The following is a 13,880-nucleotide window of genomic DNA, read 5'->3' on the forward strand; positions in this document are numbered from 1 at the left end:
GATGTCATTTCTTTTATGTCATAATATTAATTCCGCGACCCTGAAAAGGATAAGTGGAAGAAAATGTATGTATGTATGTATGTATGTATGTATGTATGTATATATGTATGTATGTATGTATGTATGTATGTATGTATGTATGTATGTATGTATGTATGTATGTATATATGTATGTATGTATGTATGTATGTATGTATGTATAAGTGCAAAATCGCAAACGTGTCATTGCCTGAATACTTACGACCTGACTGTGAGACTGTTGATTGCAACGTCTAAGGTTTTTTGGGTTGTTTGTATGTAAATTATATTCTCAGGATGTTACACCATAAATAACAATGCATTTGCATAGTTTAGAGTTGATAACTGTCTCAACTGTATTTGGTAAAATGTTTGATTTTCCTCTAATGTTAATCAATGGCTTGTTATATTGTTCATTCAATTCCAGCTTCCTTTCTCTTCACTGTGGCAGGAAGCAGGTGCCCTTTGACCCCTTGTTGCCAATTTCTTTGTCTTTGAACTGATTGCTGCCTATTTATTTTACAGATAACTTTCATTAAAAATAAGGAAAACCAAACGTGTTACTCTTTATTTTTAGAAACATTTTTTGTCCACAACATTTTCTTATAAAATACCAAAATTAATTTACTTTAACTTTAACAATTCAAATAGCATTGGCATTATGGATGCACTGACCCAATATTTGGTGAGATATTGGTTCAATCCTCACTTAAATAGGTGGATTCAAGCTGATCTCTTCTGATGTACGCTGACCATAACATAACAACGAGAAAGTTTACAGCAAGGGATTGACAGTTTTGAGGTATCAGCCCTTTTTTTTAAAAAAACGTTTTTCACATAAAAGCAAGATGTTGAAAAAAACTATTCAGTATTTTATTCTGTATTGCATTTTTTTATATGTTACAAAGAATGCTGGTTTCAGATCAGTGCATAGTATCATCAAATATCCAAAGCAAAGATGTAAATACCAAAACTGAACTGGACAGCCCTGGATTCATGCATCCATAATGCAGATCATATTTTATAGTTCTTATAGAACGTAGGAAAATGTCCTGGTGGAATATTTCCAAAGTTATAATGTTAACAGCCCAAGTTTGTTCTCTGTGGACAGGTAAGGTTACAAAGTCAAGTGCAGTCCAAATAATAAGGTGACAGCTGTTAGCTTCTGTGAGATGTAGGTTGCCCTGGACCTGACATCATTACAAATATTTAATGATTAGTTTTTTAGTGCAGAAGAACCACTTGCTTCATTCAACTCCAAGAAAAAGTTCTTATTTTCTGCTGCCTGCAAGACAGTTTTGGTTCCACCTCAGTAAAAAGGGAGTTTTTCCTTCCCATCGCTACCAAGTGCTTGCTCATGGGGGGGGGGGGGGGGGGTCATTTGGACTGTTGGGTTTTCTCTGAATTGAACTGAATTGAATTGAATTTTTTTAGCAGAGGTGTAAAGCCGCACCGAGTCTGAGATCCCGGCAGAAACATGTATACCTAAATATTTAATGTTACTGATTGTAACAGGGTGGTGGAGGTCTTCTGCAAATTACAATCGAGAGGCAGGTTTTTTCTGCATGTTTTTTATTCATTTATCCTCCAAATCACATAACTTTGTTTTACAGTGCAATTTAACAGTTTTCAGGGCAAATACTGTTTATTTAAGTGCTAAATATTGGGGGGCCAGATACGAGGTAGATGAGGGATGAGCTGATCATTGTCCCCGTATTCCTGGGTTCTCCGAATTATACAGCTTTAAATCTGATCAATAAAGACTGTAAGGATACTTCATAACAATGAGTTTGTTCAGACTTGTGTGCGGTGCAATTAGTGACATGTTTGTAACTGTAATGTTACAGTTAATAATCTGCTCTGTCCTGAAAAGACAAAAAAAACTTCTTCATTCAGTAAAATTATAAAATACAAAGATTTCAAAGTTTTCATCATTGATTTAATTCATTAATTAAAATCATTAAGTGGTTAAATTTTTATGTTCAGTGCAAGTTTTAAAAAATCCTTCATTTTCATATATGTGGCAGTGGCACAGTGGGTAGGTGTTTGCCGTGCAGCTGGAGGTTGCTGGTTCGAGCCCTGCACTGCGTTGTGTCCTTGGGCAAGAAACTTAAACCACATTGCCTGACGGTAACACTGCAGATACTCGTCTCTAGATGAGTGATCTCGAATGATTAATTTGGTGTGTGCCTTGTGCGCGCAATGAGTTGAATCTAACATCTAGTTTTTACACCTTAAACCAAAGTCCAGCTCAGAGGGTCGGTGACCACATTACATCAGAGCAGCAGTGAAATGGGCACAAAGTTATTCTCCTAGAGTGGACTTGTTTTGCTTTTCCTTGTTTCCTGTCATATCTCCTGTTCCGGTTTTGGATGCTCATATTAAACATGATCAAAGCATCAATAATGAGGTCAGTTTATTTAAGTAATCCCTGTGGCAGAGAAGCCCAAATTTTTGTTTAGGAGTAGCAGCCAATCAGAAGACAATTACCTTAGAGTCCAATAATTAAAACATGGAGCTGGAAATGAGCAGAATAGGTCATCTTTAGGCATTAGAAAATTAATCATTAATCAGTGTGAACCCCTCAAGTTAAAAAAAAACATGTTCAAAAACATGTTAACAGCACCTTCTGCTCACATGGTACGCATTGGTGAATAAAGTGCATTCTTTTAATTATACTTATACAAGATTAATTAATCATCTGTATATGGATCAAGTTACTCATCGAAAGTCCTAAATTCATACCACTGTAAATAAAAGATGGACATATCCATTGGTTTGTGGATGACCATATTTGAAGCCTCGACTCTGACAGTTATTTACTCTAAATGGGGCTGTAGTTTACAAAATGTGCCTCAGATTGTACTAAAGTAGACTGTAAAATTTGCAAACGAGGCCACAGATTCATCAGGATCAAGTGGGAAGTTGGGTCATTTTCTCAAAGACTTCTATGCGACTAGAAGCCATTTTGCAACCAGAGGAGTCGCCCCCTGCTGGCCACAGCTTTAAGTCTCAAAGTCGAGGCTCATTAACATTCATTTGCATGCATCACATCATGTAAATCAAGTCAGACTTCTCTACAAGAAGAGCTGGAGACATAAGGCAAGGCTGAGGAGATGGACGAAGACAAAGATGAGGGAGTGAGCAGGAGGGCCCCCATTGGGTTGTGATACAGTTGTGGATGCAGCGTTAGTGGTGGTGTTGGTCGTGGAGGCTGGAGACAAGAATGTCCCCAACGTCTGACTCAGGAAGGTGTTAAAGGTGCTCATTCTGGTGAAAATCATAACTCCAGTCTCTTGTCTTGTCCTGGTGGAGTTGCTTTGAGCTGTTAACACAGCCGCCTGGAACCAAGAGCCGTCCTGCTTACACATCAGCGGGCCGCCAGAATCGCCCTGAACAAACAGACGAGAAGGTTCATGGAAGACGGGAAGATATTTTAAAGCATTGTCTCAATGAACTTTAGGACATCAGGACATAAAAACAGAGTCATCAGCTATTTGCCCCATAAAAGATTTTAAAACATTTTAAAAAGGTTTTAGTCCGTTTCTGAACATTTGAAGCTATCAGAAAATAATGTTTAAAGCTCCTGAGAGAGAACAGTAATCCAGTCATTTACCTGCTCCAGAGTAAAAGATCCTGTACAGATGTTCTCACTCGATGATGCATTCCCACAATTTACCACTGAGGTCTGAAACTCCTGCAGAGCTTGCTCAGCTAAAATGATGAAAAATAAGGAAATTGTGATGTTTGACTAAAGAAACTGAAAGTGCAGTGGTCTGCATGTGTAATCTGAGGAGATGGACTGGAGCAGAGACTGAGCATCACTCTGTCAGCCTTTATGTTGCTGACTCACCCCCTCCTCTTCCAGGACTCCAGCCGGCTGACCAGCACACCGAGCCCTCGGAGAAGGTTCGTCCGTTGTCCAAGCAGATAGGCTGGATGTAGTCGGTCAGAGTGGGCCTGGCTGATAGATGGAGAATGGCTATGTTGGTCCCATTTGACTGGCTCAGAGTGATATTTGTCACGTTCAGCGTCACCTCAAAGGGGTTGGATCCATTTTGCTTCAGACGACCCAACACGACAGTCCACTCAGATGCTACAGAGGAGCTGTGGGAGGAAAGAAACATCAAAACATCCTCATCAGTTTCAAACAAGAGACTCAGCTTCATGGGATCCAGTTGTTACAGATTTGAACCTGGTAACCTTCATTTTTATTGGGTATTAAGTACATCTTTAATAATAACAAAAAAGACATCCACGCAGAGCAGAGCAACATCCTTGACAGCCGATTTGACATTAAGGCAGGAACAGCATGAAAAGGAGGTGGGTTGCAGAGATTCACTAATCAGTGAACCTCATCATCATCTGTTCAAACTTCAACCTCTGCTTCAACTCACTTTGAGAAACAGTTGGCGTTGCTCAGCACTGAGTCCACGGCCACCAGAGTCCCACCACACACATGACTTCCATTCTTCTGTAGACTCGCCATCCACGGCCACAATCCGGCCGTCACCACTGAGGTTCCATTCAAGATGCGAGAATTCTTCTGCGCTTGTCCGCAGACCACAGCTGAGAAGAAAATCCAGAGTAAGACACAAAGAAATGTTAAACACTTGGACCACCACAAAACTGGATTTTAAGGAAAGAAAATGATACAAAACAGCTTTGGTCTCTCAAGGTAATAAACTTCACAGATCCAATAAATGAGGTCAGAATGTGTCTGCAGCTGTTATATTATCAGGAAAGTTTAAAGGGGAAGGGTAAAGGCTAGTATGTTTTTTTTTTTAAATGTGACATGAAGGCCACACACGTCGGGGAGTAGTTGTTGGAGGGATGGTGGTTGTAACTGGTGGCAGTCCTGTGCAGGAGACACTGAGATCACTGTCGGTTCCGCTGGATGTGAATGTGATGAAGCCCGGCTGGTTGGAGGTGATCAGGCCGTTGATCCAGGTCTCGTACCGGGATACTCTGGCATAGACTCCTGGGAAGTTTGGCAAGGCACAACCTCTCCCAAAACTGACGATTCCCGCCTGAATCCAGAGACCGTTCTGCTTGATCACCATTGGACCTCCTGAATCCCCCTTTGAGAGCAGAAACATTTAGTGTTAGCTGAGGAGAAGAATCTTTGCAGAAGGTAAAAGTCTGCCAAACAGGTAAAAATGATCACCTGACAGGAGTCCTTGCCTCCTGCAGATAACCCGGCACAGACCATGTTGTCAGTGATTTTTCCCACTCCATAGTTACAGTTACACTTCCTGTTTCCCACAATGGGAACCTCCACCTCCATCAGGTTTTGTGGGAAAGGAAGGGACACTAAGGGGAGAAAATATGAGTTCAGTATGATAAATGGACATTGGACTGATTAAATGCTCCCTCAAACAAAAGGACTTCATCAAACTTCAAAACAAAAAATCAAATTTTTGTAACCTTATACTGTGTATGTGTGAATGTATACAAAGTATGAGATGATTTTTTTCCTCACTCATCCCTATATGTTTTCACTATTGTTTCTGTCTTTTTAATGGCAGCGCCTCCAGAAGGGGGGCAGCATGGCCACAGTTTACCTATCTCCCCATGTTTGTTCTGTTTGTCTTCTTAGATGGGTGTTCTGTTAACTGTAATTTCCCCATTGTGGGATCAATAAAGTATCATCATCATCATCAAATGCTGCCACTCACAGATCAACAGGTGAGACATGGATGAACACTAAATCCAAACACAATCCTCTCTGAGGAAATATGATATGTTTGTCTGCTGTGGGTTAATCTGTACTATTCTACTGGCTGACAGTTGGTGGCAGTAATACAGAAAGAAATCTGGAAATGTGCCAGAAATGCTGAGTCGGAAAATGTATAAAAATTTTGATTTAGATTGAAAAAAATTCTGGCTTCCACACTGATTAAATACCATAATTATTTATCCTTCTTACTAGATTTGAACTGTCTCCACAGATTGGACCTTTCAGGAGAATTTTGCTGCTCTAAATATTTCTGAGATGTCTGAGAACACAGTTGTTTCCTGCTTTGTAGTCTTCATTTCTCTGAAAGTAATCAGGTGTCTTTATGACCCACCTCCACTTGCAATAGTGCCCCAGCCGGTGACCCAGGTGTTAGAGCCGCTGTAGAAGGTGCTGTTTGAGGCTGCCAGGCAGACGGGCCGAATGTAGTTGGTGAAAGTCACTGATGAGGAGAGCTTCAGGAGGGAGATGTCGTTGTCATCTGTATCAGAGTTGTAGTTGGGATGTATGATGACCTGTGATACTGAACGAGACACCTTATTGGTGTTGGATCCCTGCAGACTCTGAAGGCCCAGATACACAGTCACATCGCTTGCAGTGTAACTGGGATCATCAAAGACACAAAAACAGTGCAGAAATGATAAATGATCATTTCAATATAAAATGATTGGGTACAGTGATGTTGGAGGCCCTGTTAAAGATTCATCCTGGGACCCTCAGAGAGGTCCTGCCCTCCAGATTGGGATCTGTGGCCTTTCATAGTTTCTTCATAGAGCAAATCTTTCTCTTTTTTCTATTTTTGTTGCTCACCTCTGAAAGCAGTGAGCAGCACACAGCACCCACTGATTGTTAATGAGGGATCCTCCACAGAAGTGCCTCCCAGATGTTTGCAGACTGACCTGCCAGGGCCAGCTGCCAGGAGTGGCGTCCTGTCCTCCTACAATCCTGGTGTTCAGACTCGCCTGACCGCAAACTGACAGACATTAAAACACAGAGTGAGCATCACTGCATGACCTGTAAACTCTCAGCATTACAAACTGCTGAGTGAGGACACAGTGATCCTGGGAGTAACAGCAGGAAAACCACTCTGATTTCAGGAATTCACTGCTCCTTTACATTCTTTTACTTTGTGTCAAGAGTTGAAATGAAACTTTAAAGATATTCAGCATTAATGATGTATTTAAAATACAAATAGTTATACAACTTTTTCTTACCATTCAGCTGTGACTCAGACTCTGAAAAAAGAAAGAAAATAATGCTTTTAAAACAACAAATTTCTATTAATATTTCTGTGGGTAGTTCACTGTCTATAATAATAGTGGGAAAGTTGATGTCTGATGGTCTGAGAAATGAAGCCAATGCTGCAGTTCCTCTAACGTCCAGCAGAGGCTCCAGCAGTGAAGAAGAAGAAAGCGTTTTATTTGTCACATACATAAACATGCAGTGAAATTCATTCGCTGCATTTAACCTATCACACATGGTGTGTGTAGCACACAAAGCACAACATGGAACGGGGGCAGTCAGAGGGTGCCCGGGGGGGCAACCTGGTGGGGTAAGGGCCTTGCTCAGGGACCCACAGTGATGCCAGCCCAAGGATTTGAACCAAGGTCCTTTCAGTGATGAACCCTCCTTCTTCTCCCCACTCTCACTGAGAGTGGGCCATCACTCCCACTCTCAGTGAGTCAGTCCCCATAGACTCAGCCATACACAGAACGCGAAACACAAAACTACTAAAAAACCTAAATACACTCTATAAGAGAGGAAAACCCAAGGCTTCAAAAATCATATTCAATTCAATTTTATTTATATAGCGCCAAATCACAACAGTCGCCTCAAGGCACTTTGTATTGTAGGTAAAGACCCTACAATAATACAGAGAAAACCCAACAGTCCAAACGACCCCCTATGAGCAGCACTTGGTGACAGTGGGAAGGAAAAACTCCCTTTTAACAGGAAGAAACCTCAGGCAGAACCAGGCTCAGGGGGGGGGGGGGGGGGGGGGGTCATCTGCTGAGGGGGGAGACAGAGATTAATAATAACTAATGATTAAATGCAGAGTGGAGTATAAACAAAATAAATAAGGTGAATATAAATGAAACGGTGCATTATAGGAATTTTTTCTCTAATGCCTAAAAATTTATTTGTAAAGAAATCCATGAAGTCACTACTAGTTAAAGTGAAAGGAATACTCGGCTGTACAGAGCTCTGACTCTCTGTCTGTAAAAGTTCACAGCACAAATAAACATGTTTACAGCCTGATACAGAAACTGCTTTGGCCTCTGTACATCATTTCTCCCTTTGTCACAGCTGAACAGGGGGAGAGTGTTTTTAGGATTCACCTGTTTTAATTATCTTTTCAGTATATAAAGTCTATTTTACCATGGGAGTCTGTTGTGATCAACTCCAGATGTTGTACTATAAATACTTCTACTCTATTACTGCAGTACCTGAAAGAACATCAAAGGAGCACTCCACTAATTAGTTGTTACAAGTAGGCAGTAAGTGTTTGTGAGCTCACCATCAGCTGTGCATTCAGTGTGTTTGTGTTTCATTCAGCTCAGCATAAACACACAATGTCATAAAACATCTTTCAAGCATCTCAGCTGGAATTAATCTCATGAATGAATAAATAATAATGAGCCATGAGAACCTTCAGCTCCCCACTTCTGTCATAAAAATATCTTTATCTTCTTCACTAAAAGATAAAAGTTAGATTCATGCTAAAAAATATCACATTCTCATTAAAGCAACATGATTTTTTTTTTATAAGTGTGAAAGGTCATGTAGTATTTTCAGTTTATGTTCTTAAAGTCAACTCAATTAATTAATTTTATTTTATTTAATCTTTATTTTACCAGGAATATCCCACTGAGATTTAAAATCTCTTTTATAAGGAAGTCCTGGCAAAGACTGGGAGCAACATGCAGAGTTAGATCAAAACTTATGCAACCACATTCAACACAGAAGTTAATTAAAATCGTTAGACTTGAAAATTAAAACGTTGCATTTAAATAGAATTTGTTCCAAAACTGAAGTGATTTTTCCCAGGCTCTGTCTAGACTTTAGGTACTGCCAATAAGATGCAGCCACAGGAGCAAAGACGTATCCTCCTGTGGATTTCTGATGGATGGATGATAGAAGATAAGAAGGGAGCAGACCCAGAACAGCCTTATATATAACAATATAAACAGTAAAACAGTATTCAGGTGGACAAGTAGGACCATCCAAACCGAGCATACAACACACATGGATGTGTCAGCTTTTTAAATTGGTAATGAAAGGCAGAGCTCCATAGTAGACAGAGTCCAGTTAATGTAACCATTTAGAAGGTGCATGTACAAGACATCACCATGATGTAGTACTGGTATAAAAGTACCTTCAATAAGTCACTTTTTTGCCTCAAAAGAAAGGTAAGACTTAATCCTAAAATAAAAACCCAACTTTGTCATGGTCTCTTGATTTGACCCAGACTGTTTGGGTTTTGTTATTCTTTGTGTGTTGTGCTGAGTTTGCCTCCCAATTTTGTTGTTGCTCCCTTCCTGTTTTATTTTGGTAATACTTCTGCTCTGTGTTTTACGTCTGGGTCCACTTCCCCTTTAATAATTATGTTGGGTGTTCCCAGCCGTGTGCCAACCTGTTATCCTCGTTATCCTGAAGTGCATTTAGTGTCTCAGTTTCCCTTTGTGCTTTGTCACATTTTCCCTCTTGTTGTGTGTTTGCAGTGCAGTGCATTACTTTTTCTTTATTTTTACATTCTTGTTTCTGTGTAGTTTGTTCATTTAGTTTGATACTGTTTTGGTTTTGACTCCAGCAATAAAGCTGTAAAAAGTCGGTTCCTATTTCTGAGCCCTGCATTAGGGTCCAAATTCTGCCACACAGCGGTGTCCTGACAAACTTTGGTTTTAGTTTTCTAATAAGTTGTTGAATATGTGGTGCAGAAGAGAGCACATTATCAGTTATAACACCTAAGTATTTATACTGAAATAGCTGTTTAATCTGAATGTGGTGAGTGGTGACTGTTGTATGATCACATGACCGAGCCTTTGAATTGGAGAGCAACATCAGCTTGGATTTATCAACATTTAAAATAAGCTTTAAACTATTCAAGTTTCTCTGAACAGTGTCAAAGGTTAATTGTAGGAGACTGAGTGCTTTGCTCAGGGTAGGAGCAGCACAATAAATAACAGGATCATCAGCACAAAAGTGAAACCTTGCCTGTGGCAGATTAGGATCTAAACCAGGGGTAGGGAACTCCAGGCCTCGAGAGCCGGTGTCCTGCAGGTTTTACATGTGTCCCTGATCCAGCACACCTGACTCAAATGACTGAATTACCTCCTCAGTCTGCAGTCAAGTTCTCCACAGTCCTGCTAATGACTTCTATATGTGATTCAGGTGTGCTGGATCAGGGACACATCTAAAACCTGCAGGACACCGGCTCTCGAGGCCTGGAGTTCCCTACCCCTGATCTAAACAATTAATATAAATAATGAAAAGTAGTGGACCAAGTACTGATCCTTGAGGCGCACCTTTGCATATGTTGAGAGAGGTGGAGGTTAGACCTTCAGCTTGAATGCACTGAGATCTGTTTGATGGATAATTTCCAAACCAACCAACAGCTTGATCTGACAGTCCCACGCTAATAAGCCTCTGCTTCATAATTTGTCAGATGCTTTGGACAGATCCATAAAAAGGGCAGCGCAGTGTTGTCCTGTCCAGTGTTTTAAAACCAGGTTGAAGATCAAAAAAAAAAAGTTGTTTACTGTTAAAATTTCTTTTGTTTGCTCACCAAAGACTCCAGGAGCTTGGTCAATGCAGACAGTTTAGAAATGGGCCTGTAATTGCTTGGTTCTATCCAGTGACCCCCTTTAAACAATGGGAGCACGTAGGCAGATTTCCATATAGCCACACCACACTCCAGGAAGAGATTAAAAATAAGTTATGGATTGTGCAATAAAATCATCTGCTGATTTTTAAAAAGTAGGGCTCCAAACGGGCAGGACCTACTGACTTTCTGGAGTCTAAAGACCTTGCTGGATCAGGTCACCCTGAGTCATCTCTTAGTTATGCTGCAGTAAGCTCAGGCTGCTCCAGGACTTCCCATGATGCACTGAGAGCTTCATCTTCACTCAACTCTTTTCACTCCCCGTGTGTTCATACACCGCTGCATGCTGTCATTATATTTTTGTCTTTTCACTCCTTTAGTCTGTTTTTTGTCCCGTCTCCCTCTCTGCTCTCTTCTTTCCTCCTCACCTCCCCAGCAGGTCGTGGCAGATGTTTATATAAACACAGCCGACTTCAACTGAATTAAATCTCTTTTAAACTTCAATCTATTAATTCAATTCAATTCAATTCAATTTTATTTATATAGCGCCAAATCACAACAAACAGTCGCCTCAAGGCGCTTTGTATTGTGGGTAAAGACCCTACAATAATACAGAGAAAACCCAACAGTCAGAACGACCCCCTATGAGCAGCACTTGGCGACAGTGGGAAGGAAAAACTCCCTTTAACAGGAAGAAACCTCCAGCAGAACCAGGCTCAGGGGAGGGGCAGTCATCTGCCGCGACCGGTTGGACTGAGGGGGGAGAAAAGACATGCTGTGGAAGAGAGCCAGAGATTAATATCAATTAATGATTAAATGCAGAGTGGAGTATAAACAAAGTAAATAGGGTGAATGAGAAGAAACAGTGCATTATGGGAACCCCCCAGCAGACTAGGCCTATAGCAGCATAACTGAGGGATGGTTCAGGGTCACCTGATCCAGCCCTAACTATAAGCTTGATCATAAAGGAAGATTTTAAGCCTAATCTTAAAAATAGAGAGGGTGTCTGTCTCCTGATTCCAAGCTGGAAGCTGGTTCCACAGAAGAGGCGCCTGAAAGCTGAAGGCTCTGCCTCCCATTCTACTCTTAAGTATCCTAGGAACCACAAGTAAGCCAGCAGTCTGAGAGCGAAGTGCTCTGTTGGGGTGATATGGTACTATGAGGTCTTTGAGATAAGATGGGGCCTGATTATTCAAGACCTTGTATGTGAGGAGAAGGATTTTAAATTCTATTCTAGATTTAACAGGGAGCCAATGAAGAGAAGCCAATATGGGAGAAATCTGCTCTCTCTTTCTAGTCCCTGTCAGTACTCTAGCTGCAGCATTTTGGATCAGCTGAAGGCTTTTCAGGGAGCTTTTAGGACAGCCTGATAATAATGAATTACAATAGTCCACCCTAGAAGTAATAAATGCATGAATGAGCTTTTCAGCATCACTCTGAGAAAAGATGTTTCTAATTTTAGAAATATTGCACAAATACAAAAAAGCAGTCCTACATATTTGTTTAATATGTGCATTGAAGGACATATCCTGGTCAAAAATGACTCCAAGATTTCTCACAGTGTTACTGGAGGCCAAAGTAATGCCATCCAGAGTAAGTATCTGGTTAGACACCATGTTTCTAAGATTTGTGGGGCCGAGCACAAGAACTTCAGTTTTATCTGAATTTAGAAGCAGGAAATTAGAGGTCATCCAGGCCTTAATATCTTTAAGACATTCCTGCAGTTTAATTAATTGATGTGTGTCATCTGGCTTCATTGATAGGTAAAGCTGAGTATCATCTGCATAACATTGAAAATTGATGCAGTGCTTTCTAATAATACTGCCTAAGGGAAGCATGTATAATGTAAATAAAATTGGTCCTAGCACAGAACCCTGTGGAACTCCATAATTAACCTTAGTGTGTGAAGAAGACTCCCCATTTACATGAACAAATTGGAGTCTATTAGATAAATATAATTCAAACCACTGCAGTGCAGTACCTTTAATACCTATAGCAAGCTCTAATCTCTGTAATAAAATGTTATGGTCAACAGTATCAAAAGCTGCACTGAGGTCCAACAGAACAAGAACAGAGATGAGTCCAAGAGTTAAAGTGAAAGGAATACTCGGCTCTACAGAGCTCTGACTCTTTGTCAGCCTGGCTACAGTGCTGAAAACAAACCTGGGGTTGTTCTTATTTTCTTCAAATAATGATGAATAGTAAGATGTCCTAGCTTTACGGAGGGCTTTTTTATAGAGCAACAAACTCTTTTTCCAGGCTAAATGAGCATCTTCTAATTTAGTGAGACACCATTCCCTCTCCAGCTTTCGGGTTATCTGCTTTAAGCTGTGCGTTTGTGAATTATACCACAGAGTCAGGCACTTCTGATTTGAAGCTTTCCTTTTCAGAGGAGCCACAGTATCCAAAGTCGTACGCAATGAGGATGTAAAACTATTGACGAGATAATCGACCTCACTGGGAGCAGAGTTTAGGTAGCTGCTCTGCACTGTGTTGGCACTGAAGAGCATAACAATGAAGGAATTAGATCCTTAAACTTAGTTACAGCACTTTCAGAAAGACTTCTACTGTAATAAAACTTATTCCCCACTGCTGTGTAATCCATTAAAGTAAATGTAAATGTTACTAAGAAATGATCAGACCAGATCAGAAAAACCACTACCATTGTTCCTGTCCCCAAGAAGCCAAGGATCACTGGACTAAATGACTACAGACCTGTGGCACTGACTTCTGTGGTCATGAAGTCATTTGAGCGTCTGGTGCTGTCCCACCTCAAGTCCCTCACAGCCCCCCTTCTGGACCCCCTGCAGTTTGCCTACAGAGCCAACAGGTCTGTGGACGACACCATCAACCTGACTCTGCACTTCATCCTACAGCATCTGGACTCCCAGGGAACCTACGCCAGGATCCTGTTTGTGGACTTCAGCTCTGCCTTCAACACCATCATCCCTGATCTCCTCCAAGAAAAGCTGTCCCAGATGAACGTGCCTGATCCCATCTGCAGGTGGATCATTGACTTCCTGATGAACAGGAAGCAGCACGTGAGGCTGGGGAAGAATGTCTCGGACTCCCGGACCATCAGCACTGGCACTCCTCAGGGCTGTGTCCTCTCTCCTCTGCTCTTCTCCCTGTATACCAACTGCTGCACCTCTGACCACCAGTCTGTCAAGCTTATTAAGTTTGCAGACGACATGACTCTCATCGGACTCATCTCAGACGGGGACGAGTCGGCCTACAGGATGGAGGTCAAACGTCTGGCGTCCTGGTGCAGCCACAATAACCTGGTACTGAACGCCCAGAAGA

General features: G+C 41.2%; 1 protein-coding gene across 2 annotated transcripts in view; it reads right to left on the reverse strand.

The window, feature by feature from the left end:
• Positions 1-652: 652 nt before the first annotated feature.
• LOC115785062 (transmembrane protease serine 9-like) overlaps positions 653-13,880 on the reverse strand; it is a 64,761-nt gene continuing 51,533 nt past the window's right edge. For both annotated transcript variants that reach the window (XM_030736511.1, XM_030736512.1), the window contains exons 2-10: positions 6,970-6,990; positions 6,566-6,728; positions 6,090-6,358; positions 5,186-5,331; positions 4,829-5,099; positions 4,416-4,587; positions 3,872-4,125; positions 3,635-3,732; positions 653-3,410 (exon numbers count right to left, since the gene is read on the reverse strand). In XM_030736511.1, the coding sequence (XP_030592371.1) occupies positions 3,096-3,410; positions 3,635-3,732; positions 3,872-4,125; positions 4,416-4,587; positions 4,829-5,099; positions 5,186-5,331; positions 6,090-6,358; positions 6,566-6,728; positions 6,970-6,990 (1,709 nt within the window). In that variant the 3' untranslated portion in view covers positions 653-3,095. The remainder of the gene's footprint in view (positions 3,411-3,634; positions 3,733-3,871; positions 4,126-4,415; positions 4,588-4,828; positions 5,100-5,185; positions 5,332-6,089; positions 6,359-6,565; positions 6,729-6,969; positions 6,991-13,880) is intronic.

The sequence above is a fragment of the Archocentrus centrarchus genome, chromosome 8, assembly GCF_007364275.1.
Source record: "Archocentrus centrarchus isolate MPI-CPG fArcCen1 chromosome 8, fArcCen1, whole genome shotgun sequence".
Taxonomy (NCBI): Eukaryota; Metazoa; Chordata; class Actinopteri; order Cichliformes; family Cichlidae; genus Archocentrus; species Archocentrus centrarchus.